Source organism: Psilocybe cubensis, chromosome 2 (assembly GCF_017499595.1).
Source record: "Psilocybe cubensis strain MGC-MH-2018 chromosome 2, whole genome shotgun sequence".
NCBI classification, from domain to species: Eukaryota; Fungi; Basidiomycota; class Agaricomycetes; order Agaricales; family Agrocybaceae; genus Psilocybe; species Psilocybe cubensis.
The window spans coordinates 4,177,042-4,197,831 of NC_063000.1; the positions used below are offsets into that span (position 1 = coordinate 4,177,042).

A 20,790-nucleotide genomic window follows, 5' to 3' on the forward strand; every position below is an offset into this window, starting at 1 on the left:
TCTTTCTGGTCCTCCGTCACAAGAGGGAGTAATACAGGCATGATACAGAGTGTTCCTACTAGTATTTCGGTCATTGTGTGAAAAAAATGGGTTATGGTGAAGGGATTCCCCTTCCATGAGCCTCTTGAACATGTAATGTGTTTAATTTACACCTTTATGTCCAGCTCCGCATCAACAGTCGGATTGATCATCCTGGGTCTCCTTCACAACTTTGATCTCAACCGTCCCCTCAACGAAATGATTTGTAATTAATTCTAAATCAGGATTCAAACTGGAAACGGAAACTTACATACGGCAGTGCATCATGGTCTTTTGACATCTCAGTGTGGGTTGTCTGTGTCTGCTCAACTTTAACCTGAAGGTTCTCGACTTTATCCGGTGGCGTAGAAGAAGAGGTTTCTGTCGAGGTTGCATCTTTTCGATAATGTTCTAAAGGGAAAGCGATACCTCCCCTGTATCCTGCCGATTGAAATCGTATTTTTTCACGTCGATCAAGAGATGCAAGTAGGCCGAATGTATATGCTGAAGATAGGTGTGCACAAGGGGATAGGTGCAACGTCGAGTTAGAATTTGGTTGCTTAGAGCAATAAAAAGTACTTGCTATTGTTAAGGACAAAAAATGCACCCATGTATGCTGCACTATCTTTCATGACTATTTTCTAGAGATACCAATCAGTATGTAAATATCAAGGTATGCCAAAAGTTTGTAAAACAACTCACCAGTATCAAAGTAACAGCGGCTATCAGGTTTGAAAACATCCCCGTTGTCAGAGTATAAAAAATCAACGTTTTGATGATTGAAGATGATCTATTGGGATGTTGAAGAGAGATTCAGCAATTTCTTGATGTATTACACACCGTGGAATGTGAGATCGTTCCCTCCAAAGGAGGATACATAGGGAACCCGCATTAACCGAGTCTGCTATCAATATTGAAATAAGGATGGCAAAAACCGGGGCCTGTAATTACGGTAAATAGATGACAAGTACAAGGTTTTTTGAGGGACAATAAGCACCTACGTTTGTTTTTAGGTTGTAGAAGGCAGTATGCTGAGAGCTATAGAAAATATGTACCGGATCAAGAGGCGCACGATATTTGATCACTTGGTTAGTATACTTACAATACAGTTATGACATCTAGAGGATTTCATTTTCACATAAGCAAGCGAAGAAAAATAATTACACTTGGATCACCTACAGAGTGTTGAAGAGAAAGCAACAAGACTAGGCATAACCTTATTATGACTTGGTCAGTATAGTGCAGCTTCCTCATAGTGCAGAGCTTCATCATACCGCCACACACGTCAGTACCATGTTTCTGTGGCTGACTATCAACATTATTCAATAGTTAGTCAAGAAACTGGTATATCATATAGTGACATACGCCTCCAGACTCGATATATGTATAATCTAGAATCATGTATAAAAATATTTGAGTCATTTGATTCAGCAATGAAGCTGTACATACCCTCTGACAATGGCTGCGTTGAATGCCTAAATAATCTTTAACGCGACACAAATATCGAGTACTATAATTTAAATAATACCCATGCATAGAGAGCAGCCTGTCACAATATTGAAAGATAGAATTTAGCCTTGTGTAAACACGAGAGACGAGAGGAATGCACCGTCAACTCCCTATGAAGATGAAATTAAGTATCAACCACTCAGCAAAATTCAGGTTGGCAAGGCGACTTTCCAGAAATATTTGTCATAAAACAGGCTGAGTGCACCATCCGCCATAGACCGCTCAATGATCTTGTAAAACGCGATTCCTCCAAAAACGGCTGTGCCTGTGTTCAAGAGCCTGTTAACAGAAAGGCTTAGTCAACCTAGAGAACAAGATTGGGACACTAGATATACCACATCGACAGGATCTAATATCAAAGTTCAAGCTCTAGTCTTTGCACGGTGTCATATGGTTATAAACAGTGGGACACGTACCAGGAAACGAATAAGCTGGGGATCTCTAGCTTCTTGCTGAAAGTAAATCAGCGTCTGGTGGGACGTTAAGCCATACAGCCTATAGAATGCATTAGGATCAGCCACACGACGGAGATATCAGCGATTGAAACTGACATGACTGCGATGTAGGACCCCGCAAACAGACCATTATACGATTGGTTAAGTTCTATAAGGATGTTAGGGTCTGCGAGTCCAGTCATTGGTGAGTAATGACAAAAGTGTAGAGTCCTATTAACCAGGGAACCAACGCATCTTATGTATTAGAAGCTATACTAACTTTAGAGTATCAGCGCATATATAAGAAGTAAACTGGAATTCTGATCAGACCTGACGGTGGAATGGGGAAAAATTCTACATCACGTTTTCCATGATCCCCGACATCAGTAAAACTACACCCCCACTTTCGGGCACTTTCATTGCTTTCTAAAGTGATGAAAGTGCCGAAAGTGCGAAAGTGTTTGGGCTTGCTGCAAGCCAGACCCCATTTCCATGCACAAGTGGTTTGATCTTTCGAAAGACCGAAAAGTGGCAAAAGTGTGCCCAAAAGATACCACACTATGAGTAAGCTATACATCTTAAGGAAAGCTTTTAAGATCTTTCATGACGACAATTTTTTTTCAAAAGTATGAATTTGAGTCGCTTAAACTAGTTAGTAATCTAATCACTATCGTTATCGTTATCAACAATAGAAAAATCGGAGAGAGGTTCCTCGACTGCATCAGGAGCTGCTGGTGCAATCGTCTGAATTGTAATGCTCTTGTGCCTACGTGTAGCCTGCATAGCACCCTGAATGATTTTTTCCCATCGCTTATCTGTAAGCTTATTGACTACACGCAGTAGATTAGACGTAGCTTTGCTTTCTTGAACCAAACCGGGTGATAGCGTGGGGTAGTACTTTGGATCCCGAGTAAGATTATCCCCCCAGTTGTCTTTTGAGAAGTCACCCAATGGCCGTTGGATCTTCTGATATTCGCCCGTAAGCCAATGAGATATAGCACGATGGGACTAACAGAAACAGTTGATATCAGTGATGGTATGCAATAGTGCTATATATCACGTACCGCCTGAATGGCCATTATCAGTGCGCCTACTGGTTTGTCATCACGTCGGGCACTAGAGTGGATCGCGGATATGCTGGAGTAATGGTATGCGAGTGTTGATAAAATGAGCGGGTGCTGAAATATCCCCTGGTTGATTAGAAAAAAGATTCTGGTTAAAATGCAAACAATTATCAATTCTAGAACTCGGAAAACACCTACTGTCGCATTAATCTGATCATCCCCCTCCTCATAGCTTAGGTAGTAGAATGGACGACACTTGTAGTCACCCGAGAGTGCCCATTTGCACCATTCTGCAATTCCAGATTTTGACCGATCTTCCATTGCTGGAATGATTGACCTCTCAAAGCATGTTGATGCTGTTTGAGCAAGTTTTGTACGCCAGTTATATATATTATTTTCTACCTATGCGGTAGTCAGTAAGGTCCATGCAAAATAATAAATGACGCACCAATTTGGTTACCACTGTCTTCAGCCAACCCTCTAGAGGTACGTCAGGAAAAACTTTATGCCAAACATCCAGTACCTGCTGCTCTGATGGACGCTCCCAAGGATTAATGATGCCAATTAGTTCACGGAGCATGGGAGAAAACTGCTCATCGTATGATAACCTCAGCTCAGACGGAAGGTCAACTTTAGCGCGGATTTCTTGCTTCCGTTTGAGCCTTCCATCCAATGAAGCTGGAGGAATATATGTTGGCACCGATGTTGTAGCTTCAACTTTGGCCAAGGAGCGACCGGTAGATGCAGGGTTGGATGTAGGTATAGAAGACTGAAAAAAGATAAATGTAGTCAACGAAAGTCAATCTAGAAAACTGCATTAAGTAATACGCTACCTTTCCGCGGGAATTTGATGTGTTGGAAACCAGAATTCCACGCCTTTCGACTACCTCTCTTTCATCATCACTAATCCCATTGATGTTTTCTACGTCGTCTTCGTCCTCATCGTTGACCTCCATGTCACTAGTGCCACTGGTGCCGCTAGCATTGGAACTAGGAGGAAGACTTTGTCCCATATCGGGCATGAGATCAAAGTGCTCTTCGTATGTTTCTTCATTCCAATCTTCACGTATACCACACACATTAGCCTTCTTTATTTTTGCAGGTTTGCTAGCAAACATGTCTGTAATTGTCATGCATGCAATAACAAGTGCAAGTACGTACCTGGGCTGCGTTGTTTGCCCCTTTCGTTTGTTTCCTACTGATGGTTCTTGATTTTTATCAGATAATCGATGGGCGTTAACCTGTTTTCTAAGCCTTCCCCGTTTTTCCTTTCGACTTCCCTTAGACGTTGCTTGAGCAAGCTCAGCATCGTCATCCAAGCCTTCACCGTCATCAAGATCATCTGAATCTTCCGACTCAATATAACCCTTGTCAATATATTCATCATCACTACCACCACCCGATGATATGTCTCCTGATGTCAAAGGTACTTCATCATTGTCACCGTGACCTTGTTAATTTTTTAATCAGTCTCGGGCATATTTTGTGTGTTGTATCATACCTGGTAGATCCAAAGTGGTACCTTGATCAGGTAAAGAGTCGAAGGAGGCTTTAGACAAATGAGTTCTTGAGTCGCTAAAGCTGTCATCTTTCAGACTATTTTCCTCTTGAAGAAGCTGGTCCTCGATTGCTGCCGCCTTTTGAATTGAAGCATTTCGAAGTAAAGCCAACCTTCTTTGTTCGGTTTGTTGATTTTTCTTTTCTTTGGCTACTTCTTCTGATGTCCGCTTGGGTCGTGGAGCATCCGCAATTCCTGGGTTTGGATTGCGTACTACCCGAAGGGTTGATCGACGGTCAGTATCTTGATTTGCAGTAGAATTCGATGGCTCAGCTAATTTTATGACTGGTGCATCATCAACCTTTCTAGACGAGCGACGAGGAGGCCCCGAAAGAACCACAGCATTCTTTTTTGGTGGCATCAAAGAGGTATGTGAGGTATCAGGATGTCGTCTAATGTGATGTGAGTGATTCAAATTTTGCAGAGTAGGTTGTTGCATTGTCATTGTTTTTTTTTTACGTCTTTGCCAATCATTCAAACACACTGCAAGTCACAACAATTCTAAGTTCACGGACACGGCAAGCAATCTAGACATTTTTCCATTGTAAACTAACAACTTTAGTTGGACCACAATATAGTTTTTAAAAAATATTTAAACGAAGACCATTGACTCTTCGTATCGTTGGGTCATTTGCCTCTCCACCACCCAGAGAAATGCTCAACAGACCCAGTAGGTAAGCCTTTCTTCGCAATATCATCATTTCAAAAATGCGAATTTCCTGAGCTAGATGCGCTTTCCGAACTCCCGCCCGAATAGGTGACAATGCAATCCTAATTTTTGAGCCATTACCTGCTTTGTGATTGAGCATGACATATTCAAAAAGTCGAGGGCTCTTCGTATATTTGATAAGGCATTTGCGTTTTTGCTTTAGGATGGCACGGTACAGACGAATGGTGAGCTCAACTTGGGTAGCTTGCATGCCGGCGCGGAGCTGTGCGTAGCTTGCTAGCTTATTGGGGTGCTGCTTTTTGAATAAAGGTGGATTTGCTTTGTTATACTAAAGCCGCATGGTGAGTTTTTTGACGGATTTGATATCACTTCACAAACTTACCTTTAGATTTGCTGACAGCTGTGTAACCCGCTCAAATTCTCCTTTGAATGCCCTTTCCGCCATTGTTGCAATTCCATCCTTATAGTCCGAGACTTCTATGGTGTCCATTTGGGCTTTTATTTCGGGATGAGGCGACAGAGGAGAAATTGTCGGTCTGAAAGGCATATAGTAATCGTCCTCCTCATGTTCTTCTTGGTAGTTGTAGTGCCAGTCCAAACTTCCAGTTTGTGACTCTTCTTCCTCAGAATTGGATACATATTTGTCAAGGGTATTCCAGTCATCAAATGGAGGCATAGCGTGTAGTATTGTAAAGACAGTATTTTAACCAGCGAGGAATTGAATGTAATGTGACATGTTGCTGTAACGCTGCCTTTCAACGTTCCAAACTCGACGCTGATGTTTTGCACTGCAGCACACTCAAATTTTTATGTCTTCACGAACACGCAAGAAATTCCGGGCAGCAACATTTCATTGCTCGTACAATGGATGTATCAAAACCTCAACAACTTCATGGGGCATACAACAACATTATAATCGAAAACACGTTATTCCCGCTGCTCTAAACACCCAGCCCGCTATTCCACGATCACCAACAGATATTCCACCATCCTCACGTTCTCCCTCTCCAAGTTTGCAACCCTGGTCCAATACCTTTTCGCCTCGTCGCTCTCCTCGGCGAACACCATCCGGATCTCCAAAATCCTATCCAAACAGTGCAAATCCAGTACCTAAATCCAATACACGTATAGATACACATCCAACAATCGATGGTTCTTAACAGTTTTTTTTTCCTTCAAAAAATATAGCTAATTGTTTGTGGATTATCTAGGAAGACCATGCGATTTGGCGGGCAACTACCTTCCCCCAAATACAAAGCCACCGCCCGTTGAACCTCACAATAAGAATGACTTTACTCCCTTTGCAACTCGGACAGAATTTGAAATGGCTGAATTTTTATTCGTCGAAGAAGAGATGTCAGCAGGTAGGATAGACCGTCTTTCCCAACTTTTAGGTGCCAATTATCCCGACCAAGACCCACCATTTGCAAATCACTCTGATCTTTACGCCTGTATTGATAGCATTAAGCAGGGTGATATTCCGTGGACCTCATTTTCAGTAACCTATAATGGCAAAATACCAGAAGATGGTCCCGTTCCCGAGTGGATGATGCAAAAATACGAAGTTTGGTTTCGCAATCCACTGCATGTTCTAGAGCAGCAAATCGGCAACCCCACATACGTAGGAAACATTGACTATGCTCCAAAAAGGTATTATAGGAATGGTAAATGCAGATACCGGAATCTTATGTCGGGACAATGGGTATGGCAGCAGGCTGTACGTTTCATTTGTTATACACTTTGATATACTTTAACTTTTTATTGTCTATAATATAGAACAAAATTGCTCAAGACATCAAATGTCATGGCTCAATGTTCTGCCCGGTAATAATTGGAAGCGACAAAACCACAGTGTCTGTAGCTACAGGGCAAAATGATTTTTATCCACTTTACATGTCGTTAGGCAACATCCATAACAAAATGCGACGAGCTCACAAGAATGCCGTCTCACTGGTTGGATTTCTTGCTATTCCTAGAAGTAAGTTCTTTTTTACAACTGATTCTGCTTATGGCTTACATGGTTTTTTCTGAAGCATCACAGGAATATAGCGATAGAGCTGATTTCCGCAAGTTTCGCCGGCAATTGTTTCACACATCTCTAGAACACATTCTATCTTCGCTTCGGCCTTACATGTCTACACCACGGGTAACCTTGTGCGGAGATGGCCATTACCGCCGTGTCATATATGGAATTGGACCTTACATTGCAGATTATCCGGAGCAGGCATTGCTTGCATGCATTGTTCAAGGATGGTGCCCAAGGAAAGTCTGTTGCTCTATCCTCAACTTGTAATCTAATACTCTTTAATTATAGATGCACATCTCACCCCGACGACCTAGATGCACCTAGCCCTCGGCGATCACAGATGCATACAAAAGCCCTTGTAGACGGATGTACACTTATAGAACTGTGGGATGATTATGGCATAGTTGGCGACTTATTTGTGAGTGATTTTCTATGCATATTGTGGCACAATGCTAATGTTTTTGCTGACCATTAGCCGTTTACTACATCATTCCCCCGAGCTGATATACACGAACTTCTTGCACCCGATTTACTTCATCAAATTATTAAAGGAACATTTAAAGACCATTTGGTAGACTGGGTCACACAGTATATCAATCAACATCATGAACCACCGACTGCAAAGAAGATTTTGGCTGATATTGATCAACGGTATACATTCTTGGCTGGTCTAAAGAAAACATTTGATGGCTAATATTGATCTTATTGTAGCATTGCAGTTGCGCCTTCTTTTCCTGGTCTTCGTCATTTCTATCAAGGACGTGGATTCAAACAGTGGACGGGTGATGATTCAAAGGGATTAATGAAGGTTTGAGATTGAAATCAGAATTCAAGTCATGATGACTCAACCAATATATTAGGTGTATTTGCCCGCTATCAAAGGCCATGTCCCAGACCAGATGGTTCAAGCTGTAGCCGCATTTCTTGACTTTTGTTACCTGGTACGACGCAATGTTATCGACGATGATACTCTGGATCAAATAGAGGCTGCTCTATCACGCTTCCATCACCACCGTGAAATTTTTCGAGACCTAAATATACGCCCTGAAGGATTCTCACTCCCACGCCAGCATTCACTCACTCATTACCCTACATTAATTCGACTTTTTGGAGCGCCAAACGGTCTTTGCTCTTCAATTACCGAGAATAAGCATATTAAGGCTGTCAAAAAACCTTATCGGCGGTCCAGTCGCTACAAAGCACTTGGTCAAATGCTTGTAACAAACCAACGTATCGACAAACTTCTGGCAGCAAGAGTTTTTTTTACGTCACACAGCATGCTGAATAGTGTCCCGGAGCCCTTCAATTCTGTGAACATATTGAAGAATGTTGAGTCAAATACACCTCCTTCCACAGGCGCGCTCGGGGATTTGGGGGATGGAAGAAAAGAGTCAAATGAAGAATGCGGCGAAATTTTTGATCCAGAATCACAATCTGAGATTTCACTTGCAAAATCTCATGGTGCGTTTTTGCAAGCTCCTACAACGCATATATTCAACTCACTTTTGTTTAGTACGTGGTGTTCCACTAGAAATTACAGCATTTGCATTCCATGTTAAGCAACCACGCCTTGCGGAGCTCACTCAGCAATTTCTTTACGATCAACTTGTTTTTCAAAACGCCGACCTTCAGTTACATATCCCACCAAACGAGTCCCTTCCCAGTCTATCCGGTTGCACTTTTCGACTGTTTACTTCAGCTCGCGCTGTCTACTTCGCACCAAGTGATCTTTCTGGATCAAATGGTCTTTATTATGAGATGATTCGCTCGACATCATCATGGCGCAAAGGTCCTGCAAGACGTGATTGTGTTTTTATTGGGAATTCGGACTCTGATGCAGATGGATTTGCTGGTTTACACGTGGCACGTGTATTCCTTTTTTTCTCGTTCAAATATGCCGGTACTATATATCCATGTGCGTTGGTTCAATGGTTTTCGCACATTGGGGACAAACCATGTCCGGTCACTGGAATGTGGAAAGTCAAACCAGACCTAGAAAGACGTGACCAACGACATGGCCAACGGCGGCGGATGAGCGTTGTTCATCTGGATTCTATTTATCGAGGTGCTCACCTGATCGGGGATGCCGGGAAGGATTTCATTCCTCTCAACACCAAGTTTGATTTTTCAAAATCTCTTGATTCTTTTCGTTCTTTCTATGTCAACAAATATGTAGATCATCATGCACATGAGATAGCGTTTTAGACACCCCAAATATACTCTTTTTGGATGCTTTATCATTGAGAGAATAAGTAAAGTGAAAGAACTCGTGAAAGTGTATAAATAGTTGCAACAGAAGTGGCGGGCTTCCAAAAGCAAAAGTGGAAGTTACGAAAGTAAAAGCAAAAGTTGAAAAAGCCCTTGAAAGTCCTAGCGTAAGTGATTTCTTAGCAAGCGCTAGAGGGTGTAGTTTTACTGATGGACTCTCAGAACAACAGCAGACCATTCCTTAAATGCGCATAACACAGGTCCACAGACCTTGTAACTCAAGGTGATCATCAGACATCGGAAGAGTAGATAGTTTAGTGGCATCTGAAGGAGAACGCACGGCGGAGAGATGGGCATTCGAGTTCAAATAGAACAGAAAATGAACAATGCCAAAACTAAAGAGAACACTATTCCCGTATCCCTCCTATACCTGTTCATACCCAAGGGCAACAACATCACACATAGGTCCATCAAACAAATCAGCAACCTCAATTCCGCCAGACATCATTGAACCACAGATACCAACAGATGCCTGATATCGTCACAGTACAGCAAGAGAGAGATCTTGTGAAATTATAGTTGCCTATGCTCATGGTCTGACGCTGCCGTTGACGCGTGTAGTCATAGCTTTGGGTTGTCGTCATCGCATGAAGCTGGAAAATAGATTAACTCACGTCACAATGCGGAAATGGCCTGCTTGGTTATCATTCGGGTTATAAGGTATCATATCGAAATGAAAGAAATGTTGGACATCGGACAGCGCATCCGAACCAACAGTGATGAATCACTACCACCGACAACTTCTCATTCAGTCCACTGAATGTATGATATTAGCACGCACCAGTCACCACTCGCATTCCATTGCCGTCATACGCAACTTTGTATAATCTGGGAAGTCCGCATATGGAAGCGCAACCAACAAAATCTGCGTAGTCGACGGCTAATGTTACCACAATCAGGGATAATCCTATCGATGCATGCTACAATGAGGAAACAGCTCACCATTACAAATGTAATCTCTCTCACGGCCGCAAGCACCGCAAGCGTTGCTATTCCTGCTCCCACGCATACATCCACACCTGCATCTAGGGTGAGCTCGGATTAAGAACCCTACATCAATGAATTGGCGGCTCAGAAACACTCACACCCTCTCTCAACGTCTCCTCTCTCCAACCTGCATTCACCTCAAGCTCCCCTCCCCTTCAAACAACGTATCACATTAGTGTGTCATCCACTGCACCGCCTTCCATAACGTATTTGACCCCTCCTCTGAGGCAGCGATCATGCCGTCCAGTAGTGACGAGACGGCATTCAAGTTTTTCGTAGGGTGAACCCCGCTGTCGTGGAGTTGGTGGCTCTGCTAAGAGGAGAGTAGGGGGCGGGATGGTCGTGCAGAGGAGATTGAGGAAGAAGCATGAAATGAGTAAGCGTACACATCAAAATTGAGAGGCAGTGACAAGCGTGAAATACGACGGGAATGCAGATCACGGTGAAGGATGGAGTGCATGAGAACCATGGAAGGGGTTGCAGATGTTGGAGACGAATGTAATGGAGGGCGAGTGAGCGCGAGAAGAATGTTTTCTTGACAAGTCAGATTACGGAGGTTCTGCAGGTGAAGGGGCGTTACAAGGACGGGCGGCGAGAGGATGGAGGTGCTGGGAATTGGTAAGAGGATGGATGTGGATCTTTGTGAACTGTAAGCACGCACTGAGAGGAAGAAACTTGATGGATATATGCAGCTCGACCGCACCATCCAGAGAAGTGTTACAAATCTCAGAGGGAGACTCACATGTTGATGCAACTCGTCGTTTCACCCCTTCACCCTTCTGCTTCACCGCTTATCTCATTACCACCATACATAAAGCATCCATTGGGACATTGCACGCTGTGAAACAATTAGACGCCTGGAATAGATCTGAGACGATAGAGGTCACTTACAGGGTTTGCCATAGGGAGGCAATGATGTCATATTTTCGGGATGGTCTAAAACGAAAGGGTTGATCGATGATCGATGAAGTCGGAAGGGTTGGTACGAACGGAAGGTTAAGAGCACGATTTCGCCAAAGGTTCATGATGTCCAACTTAGATGTCGTTCGACAAGTCCCGACAGGCGGAGTTTGAACGATGACGTGTCCGTGGGAACTTTACACAGGCACAAATCTATGGAAAGCCGGAAGAGCGAGGTGCCCAGACACAAACCAAACATCGTCCGGCAGGTATGCCGAGTGATCGATAGGCAACACACCACATGCAAAACAATCCCGCTATGCCTGAATGACTTCCGACACCCTGCACCGAGTCCACTTTACAAAATAAGTATACTCCGTCACGTACTTTAGGTATTACCTGCCATGGGTAGGTAATTTGGATACACACATAATTATTACATTAGTACACAATATGACGCAAAATTCTCTAGTTATTGGCATGGCAGGTAATTGCGTCGAAGCCGACGTTTTGAGTTATTTTTTGCCCTCTATTATTTAGTTATGGCCTGTAAGAAAGGGTTTGTGACGTTAGTGCCAAATGTGGCTCCGAAAGTAACAGCGGTTCCGTAGCGGCACACGGAAAATATTCAAAAATGAAGCTTAGAGGTAGAATAGACAAATTAAATTACTCTGTATTTCTGTTTTCGACACCGGTTCTCTAGCTACTACATAGCTGCATTTATACTGTAAAAATAAGGTGTTCAAAGGAAGTAGACAAAGAAAGAGATACAAGAGGGTTAAATGGGAAATACATGAAGGTGGAGTACAACTGTACAAGTCAGTTTTAAGGGGAATAAAATGAAGAAATAGGAATAAAAAATAAAGAAAATGAGCTAAAGGACTGCGTGTATTGGGTGGACGGAGCGAAGGTGGAGTCCACAGAAAAGAAAATTATAGATAAGATAAAAGGAAGATAGTTGGGGGTGTGGGAAACAGTCCGGATCGTCACACCCACCATTGGTTTTCGCTCACATCAAGGCTTTCATCCTCATCTCAAGGTTTCAACGAGGTCGAGCTTTCACCACTCACCGTGCTCTCTCACCTGCCCTAGCCACCTCCTTTTTATCTTCTCTCATATCCATCACATCCATTGCCCGTGACCAACCGCCCGCTGCGCTGAGCGCATACCAAAGTCTGGTTTGTGTATGTAAGCACTCTGGCTCTTTTTAAAAGCAGGTTGACTTCCTTTCGTATCATCAATGCGCTAGCCATGAAGGCCCAAATACCGCGGTCATCTTAATCATGCAACAATATTCAATTTATTGCCTTTCTTACAGGGCAGAACTAAATGATAGACGGCAAAAAATAACATACCTAAGTATGTAACGGAATATACCTATTTGTATAGTGGACACGGTGCAGGGTGCCAGAAGTCATTCAGGCGTAGCGGGATTGTGTGTTGCCTATCGATCACTCGGCATACCTGCCGGACGATGTTTGGTTTGTGTCTGGGCACCTCGCTCTTCCGGCTTTCCATACAAATCCTTGGAAAATCAAAAATATATCTACGTGTCGATAAGAGAAAGATTACATTTCAGTGATTTAAGATTGAGCATGGAGCATTTATAAAGTTTGGGTTCCTCGTCATTCATCAGATTAACAAGTCCAAGAGGTGCGAAAGCGGCTGTTCGCACAAAGTGATCAAAATATGTGACTGTTGGATCACGGACGCTAGCTTGACCCACAAACAATCCAAAGTCGACTTCAAGACTACACTGAGTGAGTGAAAAAGACTTTGGGTTCTTCAAACGCATCTTCTTAAAGTTAACTGAGCTAAGAATCTACGTCGTTGGCAGAGAGTAGATGTGTCGGAAACAGCAATTTCCCAATATACATACTGCATCTGTAAATACGTCCAGCATCTAAAGAACATGCACAGGTGTTAATTACTCGAGTAGTAATGATGCTGGGATACAACGTGTGTTTAATGCAAATGGCGTGACATCAATTTCCTGGATGATTGTCGCTGTCCACTTCTGTGACCACTTTAATGTTAAGCGCCCCCTGCGAAAGAAGATATGTGCTCAGTAACACATATTCGCGCTGACCACAAAAGACAGAAGCTTACAAAGTGATTAGATTCTTCCTTTGTAGCTTCGACGTCCGTTGAATAATCCACGGCATCTTGATTGCGGTACATTTGTCCATTCGGAGACCGAAGTGTAGTGTCTTTATCCATGGGGACAAAGGAGGAGGTACCTGTGGAGACTGTGTGCTTCGAAATTTGCAGAGGAAAGCTTATCATTCCACAGGTTTCTTCAGATCTAGCTCGTAGCTTATCACGACGAGTAAGTGACGCTAGGAGGCCAATGGAGTATGCTAAGACAACAAGACGGACAATCAAACTCTGAGTCAGATTTCCGTCTCTGATGGAAGTGAGATGGACTTACTGTTGCTAATTATGAAATATGACCCTGTAAACGCCGTCGTATCTGTCATGACTATTTTCTAAAGGAATGAAATACGGGTTGCATCAGACCTTTTCAACAATAGGTAGAAAACATACAAGTATCAAGGATATCGTGGCAACAATGCTTGTGAAGAGACCCGTCGTCAAAGTATTGTAAATCAATGTTCTGACGAGTGATACTGTTCTACAAGGGTGTAAATTAAGACGTACAAAGTCAGAGGCTGCCACCTACCGTGGGATTGGGGTCCGCCTTCTCCATAGTAGGGTACAGAGTGATGCCGCAATGACCGAGTCGGCAAGAAGTACTGAAATAAGGACGGCGTAGAGTAGACCCTACGACCAGGATGGAGAATCAGTATCATTTCTGTCCATCCAATATTTTCTTACATTCATCTCGATGTCATGAAGGACATTGAATTTAAAGCTGGGAAGGAACGGTAATGTTGTTAGTTTTATATCACGCTGATGCGGTACCGCCGTATTCTGACTTACAACACAACATCCAAGTCTAAGTGCATATCCAATAAGTTTAAGCAAACTTACAGAGCCAGTTCATTAGTTTTCACATACAGATAGTTATGATCAGAGCCGCGATATTAGGGAGGCTCTAGTAGGTATATGCAGGACCGTTGCGGTGAGTCTGGAATATTATTAGAGAAGTTACACACACCACAATGGAGACCAACAGACGGTTCCCATTGCTGACTATCAACGAAATTGATTCAATCAGAAACCGCTGCGACAACGGGAGGGCACTATAGTTAACGTACGCCTCCAAACCCGATAAATGTAGAGGCTGGTAATCGTATGTCAGTGAGTATAACGCTAGATATATGGATGAAACTTACGCTCGGACAATGGGGTCACTCAAGGTCTGAGAAACGTTATCACCAAGAATAGAATCAACCAAAAATTAAATCATACCCATGTGTACAAGGCAATCTATGATAACATTGGCGAATTCATCAATTAAAATAATGCAGAAAAGAAGTAATTGAGGAACGTACAGAGAATTCCCTTTGAGAACGTCGTACTAAACCACACTGTTCATTATCAAGCTGAGAACTGCTCACCAAGAGAATTTGTCATCGAACAGACTCCGAGCACCCTCTGATATGGCATGTTGAACTGTGGTGTAAAACCCGATGCCTTCAAAGATGATAGTAAATGTGTTCAAAAGCCTTTGATTAAACGGTTGGTCAGATTTCTGCGCCAGAGAGAAGTAATATCTACCAAATAACCATGATCTAAAAGAGTGAAGTCTCAGCAATTAAAATACAGCGTAAAATTGGTACAAGTATTTACCAGAATCCGAATAGGTCTCGGATCTTTGGCACCTTGCTGAAAGTACACTAATGTCTGATGGGCCATCACGCCGTATAGCCTGCATCATCGACAGGCGCTCAGTGGGCAGCAAAGAGCGCAATACCAATTACTGACAAAATTGCAAGAAAACAGCCAGCGAAAAGGCCATTATATGATTGATTAAGTTTCGTAGTGGTGATGGGGTCTGCTGAATCCGACATTGGGTACAGTGAGAGGGAAACAACAGACGAAGAGCCCACTTTATATCACATAGTGGCGTTGAGGTTAACAATAGATTACGAGTGATTCTATCATTCCCGGGGAGCATCAAGTTTTGATGTGGATTATGGGCGCAAAAGACACCAAAAATAACCCATTCATTGAGCTCGCACGTTCGTAGAGGGATTTCTTACATCTTATACAGATTTGAAGATGCTCGTCAACATTTTTTTCCTTGTGTTCAAAAACGACGTCTACCCTAACTATCTGTGTCATAATATGAGAGTAGGTTGCTACTAATAGAGCGTCACAATGATGATGGATTTTATCTGTAATCATTAAAGGATACCCCAATAGCGTACAATTGGAGAAGTTAAAGGTGATGTTGTGAGAAAAAATAATATACTTTACTCCCCGCAGTACTTAATTGCGACAAAGAGAACCAAGAAGATTAGACATAGCCGTGAGAATCCTTCGAACAAGAAATGGTCCTCGAACCGTGAAGACCGAGGAGCCGGAGTAGTCAGTGCTAGATAACATAAATACACACGCACTCCACATTACACACATATTCAAACAGACAAAAGATCGCATCACGCATTAGCGAACTATCATATAGGATACTTATCTCTACTAACAGATACCGACTGCTTACGCTCCTAGAGCCGCCTGTTCATACCTGCGCTGATAAGTAGCATGGAGATACTGTGACGTTTTTCCCAGGTGCAACTTAATGGCGACGGAATAGGAAAAAAATGATATGTTTTCAACAATCCAAACAACCATTGGATATTGTATACTCACTTCAGGTTATATTACACAGCCAACGTGCTTATGGATCTGCTAACAGATTCCGTAGGAGTGTTATAAAATTGGTTCTCGAGCTTGATTTAGTGGTTGTCTTTTTCCTGAAAAGGCGTGGGAATCTATCCCCTATCCAATGTCTAGCACTACAGCAAACCATTCCTCAAATTGCGCCACTCAGTAGCGTACATACCTCGGAACCCAACTTGATTTGATTATCATGATTGTAGATAATTTAGTGATACGACAAGAGCCAAATGAGGCTGAGAGACGGTCAATTGAATAGGGGGCGCAATACACACTCACACCATACCTCTGGCTAATTCAATTGCATACAGGATTATCAAAAAGTCAATGTCAACAAAATTAAGAACCTCACTCTTCCTCGCAATCCTCATCATTGAACTTTGTATGCAGTATCAAGCCCATCACATCCGCAACAACATGTGGCTCGGTAAAAGCACATAGCTATCTTGCAATTCTCCATCTACTGTACGAGTGCAATCTCGTCGCAGTTGTGGTCGCTCATGCCTAGAGTCATGTACATACCCATAGCCTCAGTGATGCTGTTAATCCGTGCGCTGCGCGCTTTGCGCCTGTCAGCCGGTGTGCACCATTGCCGCTTCGCCCCTCTATCACGCCATCATGCAACTGTCGAGAACGCGCCTCTTAACGCATCGATCACGCGCAGCGCATCATTGTTGTAACGCAATGCAACAAAGCGCGCTCGCCATCAATGTTGACGCGGGTAATAAGCTGACTAGGGCAGTAGCAAGCGTCTGCTTCGGAAGCGTCAAATCCTACCTACCGCACACAAGGAGCATTGGGATAAGTTTGGATAGGGTGGATGTGGGGTGTCATATCAGAAGCGAGTACATAGCACACGCCTCACAAATATCTTCATTGAAATAAAATGTGAAATGCAGATTCATCACTTTAAGCATCGGACCCAGAGACAGTGCGAACAATCTGTCCAAAGTCGAGCAATAAGTCAGAGGCGCCTCAAATGCCTGACACTTACAATCAACATCATCCAATGCACCACCTTGTTTAACGTATTCGGCCGCTCCCGGGGAACGACATAACTGGGTCAGTAGCGACGACACGGTATGTAAGTTGTTTGTTGTGTGAGGCCTGTTATCGTGATGTTGGACGTTCTGGAATGAGGAGGGGTTTGTGTTTGCAGAGGAGGCTGAAGAATCATGTCCATTTAATTCTGTGTAGATGCCCGAAGGGTATCAGGAGAGCTGTAGCGAACTCCACCATCGTGAACCACCACCATTATCCAAATGCACCCCATTCTCCCACCCGTTCTTCCCCTGCTCATTCTGGTATTCAAAATGGTTGGGAGAGAAAACACACCTGAGAACCCTACCACTAACAGAAAGCAGCGCCCAACTACCGGTTTCATGCACCCCCACCCCCACTTGCGGGGAACTCGCAAGAACACAGGCACAGTCACTTTAAACAGCGGCGAGAGGAATGAGGAATATATGCGCTGAAAGTGAGGCGAGCAGCCTGCGCAGTGTGGCATTTGTAGAGGAGAGAAGGCGAGGGACGTCAGCAGCTGAGATTGAGACACCCATTAAACACTATGAACATGGCATGCACAGGGGACACACCTTTTGTGAGATATACAATAGCTACACCCCCTCACTGGTATTTACGTATATGCTTTGTGGAAGCCGTACGATGGACATGTTGCTGGTTGCTGCACTGACCAGTTTTTGTTCGTCAACAAGTACGAGCTTTGTCCGAGTTGGTCCGACTCTCCGAGTCCATACATCAAAGCGGAGTTTGAACTTAGCGTCCCACTCGGCCAGCGGCAACGGCAACGATAAGCAGGTATTACATTTAAAAATTCACCAATTCCAAAAGATACGGTTACAAATAATTTTACTTATACTTTCTACCAGATTTTCCGTTCCTCGACATATAAGTGAGTTTATGCTTGCTCAATACACGGGTCACTACCATCAGCTGTTGCATTGTCTTTGGTATAGTGGAGAGGCCCTCGGGGTGTAATCAGTATCCCCGGGATACTGATTACACCCCGAGACGGGTGAATCTCCGCCCTCATCTTGTCACGGCGATCAAGTGAAGCGAGGAAACTACTTGCATATACTACTCGTATCCACATGTGTCAGTTTATTCCACCCAGATAAATGTAGGTGCACTGACAATTGCTAAGTATAAACAATGGCCCCGCGAATGCCGGTGTTTGATTCATTGTTATTTTCTAGAGATAATCATGTAATATAATTTGACCAAACTTCCAAAGGTATAATGAACTCACAAGAGACAGAGTACCAATGTTCACTATAATCCCCAAGACACCTGTCGTCACCGTATAGAATATTAAGGACTTCACAACCGACGTTGTTCTACTTGATAATCAGTGCAGAAAAAAGCCAAATTTGCTAAATTTCGTACCTCCTGATCCCTGAACGTTTTCTCCAAAGCAGAAAGGACAAAGTTCCAGCAATGACTGAATCAGATATCATGATCGAAATAATGAGGGAATACACGAGGGCCTATTACATCAGGTATAAGATGCGCAATGACAGATAAGTGGGGTGGGCCATATGATTACATTGATTTCCAAGAATTTAAGCTCAGTTACATGGCGCCTACAAAAATCAGCGCCCCTCGAGCATGAAATAAGTATAACAATACATACGATACGAAAGCAAAGTCTGGATTTGTTTGATTCATGGAGTATAAGGTAATATCTGACACGGAGAAAACAATACATACAATAGCTGCTGACCAACGGACCGATACTGACAAGTGACTGGGAGATGTAACAGGTAAATCGTAAGGACATTTCTCTCAATAGATTTATTGAATGTCTCTTACAGATATGAAGGTCAGTGTCCAGTTAGATTGGCTTACTGTATTTTTAAGATTTTCCAATTGGGTAATTAGTATATACCCACATATATGAATAAACATACATCTCCATATTCTGTAGCAGTACAGTCTATTCATTTGTTAGTCTTCTCGCATTATGGGCTATATAGATCCACACCTACCCTCTCACAGTGATGCCGCTGGTTGCCTATGAATTTCCATTAATAATTTGCGGAACCACGGTAGCCTAATAATATCCAATCTACGTACCCATGAAGTGAGCGTTATCTTTTCACAGTAGTACTTTCAAGCCACACATGTGAGAATGCACGATTTGACTCACGGTGAGAGTCCTAGAAATACTTCTTGAGACATTCCTTCGAAAATCTGCGTAATCATTAATCAAAAATACTTACCACGAAAATTTATCGATGATCACGCTTAGAGGATCCGTTATAGACCTCTCCATCGTCTGGAAGAAACCGATCCCGCCAAACACTGTGTTTGATGTTGCAAAAATCCTACAACATATCTGGTTGGTGTATAGATATCCCAGTGCTTGGTTGATCGTACCATATGAGTAGCACCTACAGAAAAAATACATTAGACATTGATATAAAAGAATTCAAGCATCGGCTAACACACGGAGGCTCGGATAATAAGGGAGTCTTTGACAGATTTGTTGTTGAAATATACAAAGGTCTGGTATGATATGACGCCATATAATCTACAGAAGATGGCCACAAAATGGAAAACGTCAACATCGGAATGCTCAAAAGATGGAACAAACAGTCACTGACATTGCAGAGATGTAACATCCTGCGTAAAACGCCCTGAATGATTGCTGGACTCTTTGTAGAATTTCTGGGACAATGGGAGCTGGTGAACATAGTTGGAATGGCTGAGCCGCAGACATCGTCAAATCGATAAACGAAGCAGGGATACTGTAAAAAGACTAATTTGTTCATGAACATGCTCCTTATATCATATATTCTCAGTATACATCTTCAAATCAAATGATGAATCAAGGTTACCTTTCTTATTAGAGGCACAGCGAATACAAATATTGCCAACAAACCTCACGACATGACAAGGCGCATCTGACCTTCAAGGATGCATAAATATCCCAGACTATATATCCTCAGAGAATCTTGCAAGTCTAGGCTGTTAAAGATGGGATAGGAACTCCCATCATAAACTATTGGAAGTCTGGCTTGTTGCATTCGGTAGAATGCGAACTTTTAGAACATGTTGGTCAGGCACGATGCCAGAATGACAATGCATCAACCCTGGTACAGGAATATTTGAACTGCACTGTTGATCAGACTCGACCAAAGGATGGCCAAAACATATGATGTATACCACAATCATGATATCATGAAGCATTCTGCTCTAGTGATGATGGTCCGTGATGACCGCAGCTGACAATGCAATAATGACCTGGATTATGGGTTCCTGACGGTAGTGGGGTACTGGGATCCAGTGTACCATCATTTTTGCCTTGAAGAGATAGGAATATTCAATGTATAACACAATGGCAGCCGTTCTCAATTTCCCTGTTGCAGAATCATGGGGCCTGGGGCTGGCGGTCCGTGACGCGTGTCGTGCGCGTGTTGCGTCTGACGTGCATTGCGTGTAGTTGCCCCTTTGTCGCCTCCATCCCGCCCACATGAAACGCCTCCATGAGAATGCCTCGAGCACACTGAACATTCTCATGGCTCCGG

General features: G+C 43.2%; 5 protein-coding genes across 5 annotated transcripts; 2 read left to right on the top strand and 3 right to left on the bottom strand.

The window, feature by feature from the left end:
* Positions 1 to 2,621: 2,621 nt before the first annotated feature.
* JR316_0002831 (uncharacterized protein) lies at positions 2,622 to 4,944 on the bottom strand (the record flags this gene model as incomplete). Its single annotated transcript, XM_047888616.1, has 7 exons — positions 2,622 to 2,969; positions 3,026 to 3,151; positions 3,209 to 3,427; positions 3,474 to 3,794; positions 3,859 to 4,132; positions 4,187 to 4,475; positions 4,527 to 4,944. The coding sequence occupies 7 exons, from the start codon at positions 4,942 to 4,944 to the stop codon at positions 2,622 to 2,624; spliced, it is 1,995 nt and encodes a 664-aa protein (XP_047753539.1).
* A 220-nt stretch (positions 4,945 to 5,164) lies between these two features.
* JR316_0002832 (uncharacterized protein) lies at positions 5,165 to 5,929 on the bottom strand (the record flags this gene model as incomplete). The annotated part of the gene is made up of 2 exons (XM_047888617.1): positions 5,165 to 5,581; positions 5,636 to 5,929. The coding sequence occupies 2 exons, from the start codon at positions 5,927 to 5,929 to the stop codon at positions 5,165 to 5,167; spliced, it is 711 nt and encodes a 236-aa protein (XP_047753540.1).
* A 133-nt stretch (positions 5,930 to 6,062) lies between these two features.
* JR316_0002833 (uncharacterized protein) lies at positions 6,063 to 7,973 on the top strand (the record flags this gene model as incomplete). The annotated part of the gene is made up of 7 exons (XM_047888618.1): positions 6,063 to 6,378; positions 6,465 to 6,874; positions 7,030 to 7,077; positions 7,157 to 7,231; positions 7,464 to 7,519; positions 7,568 to 7,697; positions 7,755 to 7,973. The coding sequence occupies 7 exons, from the start codon at positions 6,063 to 6,065 to the stop codon at positions 7,971 to 7,973; spliced, it is 1,254 nt and encodes a 417-aa protein (XP_047753541.1).
* A 205-nt stretch (positions 7,974 to 8,178) lies between these two features.
* Positions 8,179 to 9,484, top strand: JR316_0002834 (uncharacterized protein; the record flags this gene model as incomplete). The annotated part of the gene is made up of 2 exons (XM_047888619.1): positions 8,179 to 8,740; positions 8,793 to 9,484. 2 exons carry the CDS (start codon positions 8,179 to 8,181, stop codon positions 9,482 to 9,484), a joined length of 1,254 nt encoding a protein of 417 aa, XP_047753542.1.
* Positions 9,485 to 12,980: 3,496 nt separating this feature from the next.
* On the bottom strand, positions 12,981 to 13,654 carry JR316_0002835 (uncharacterized protein; the record flags this gene model as incomplete). The annotated part of the gene is made up of 2 exons (XM_047888620.1): positions 12,981 to 13,256; positions 13,544 to 13,654. The coding sequence occupies 2 exons, from the start codon at positions 13,652 to 13,654 to the stop codon at positions 12,981 to 12,983; spliced, it is 387 nt and encodes a 128-aa protein (XP_047753543.1).
* Between the last annotated feature and the right edge of the window lie 7,136 nt (positions 13,655 to 20,790).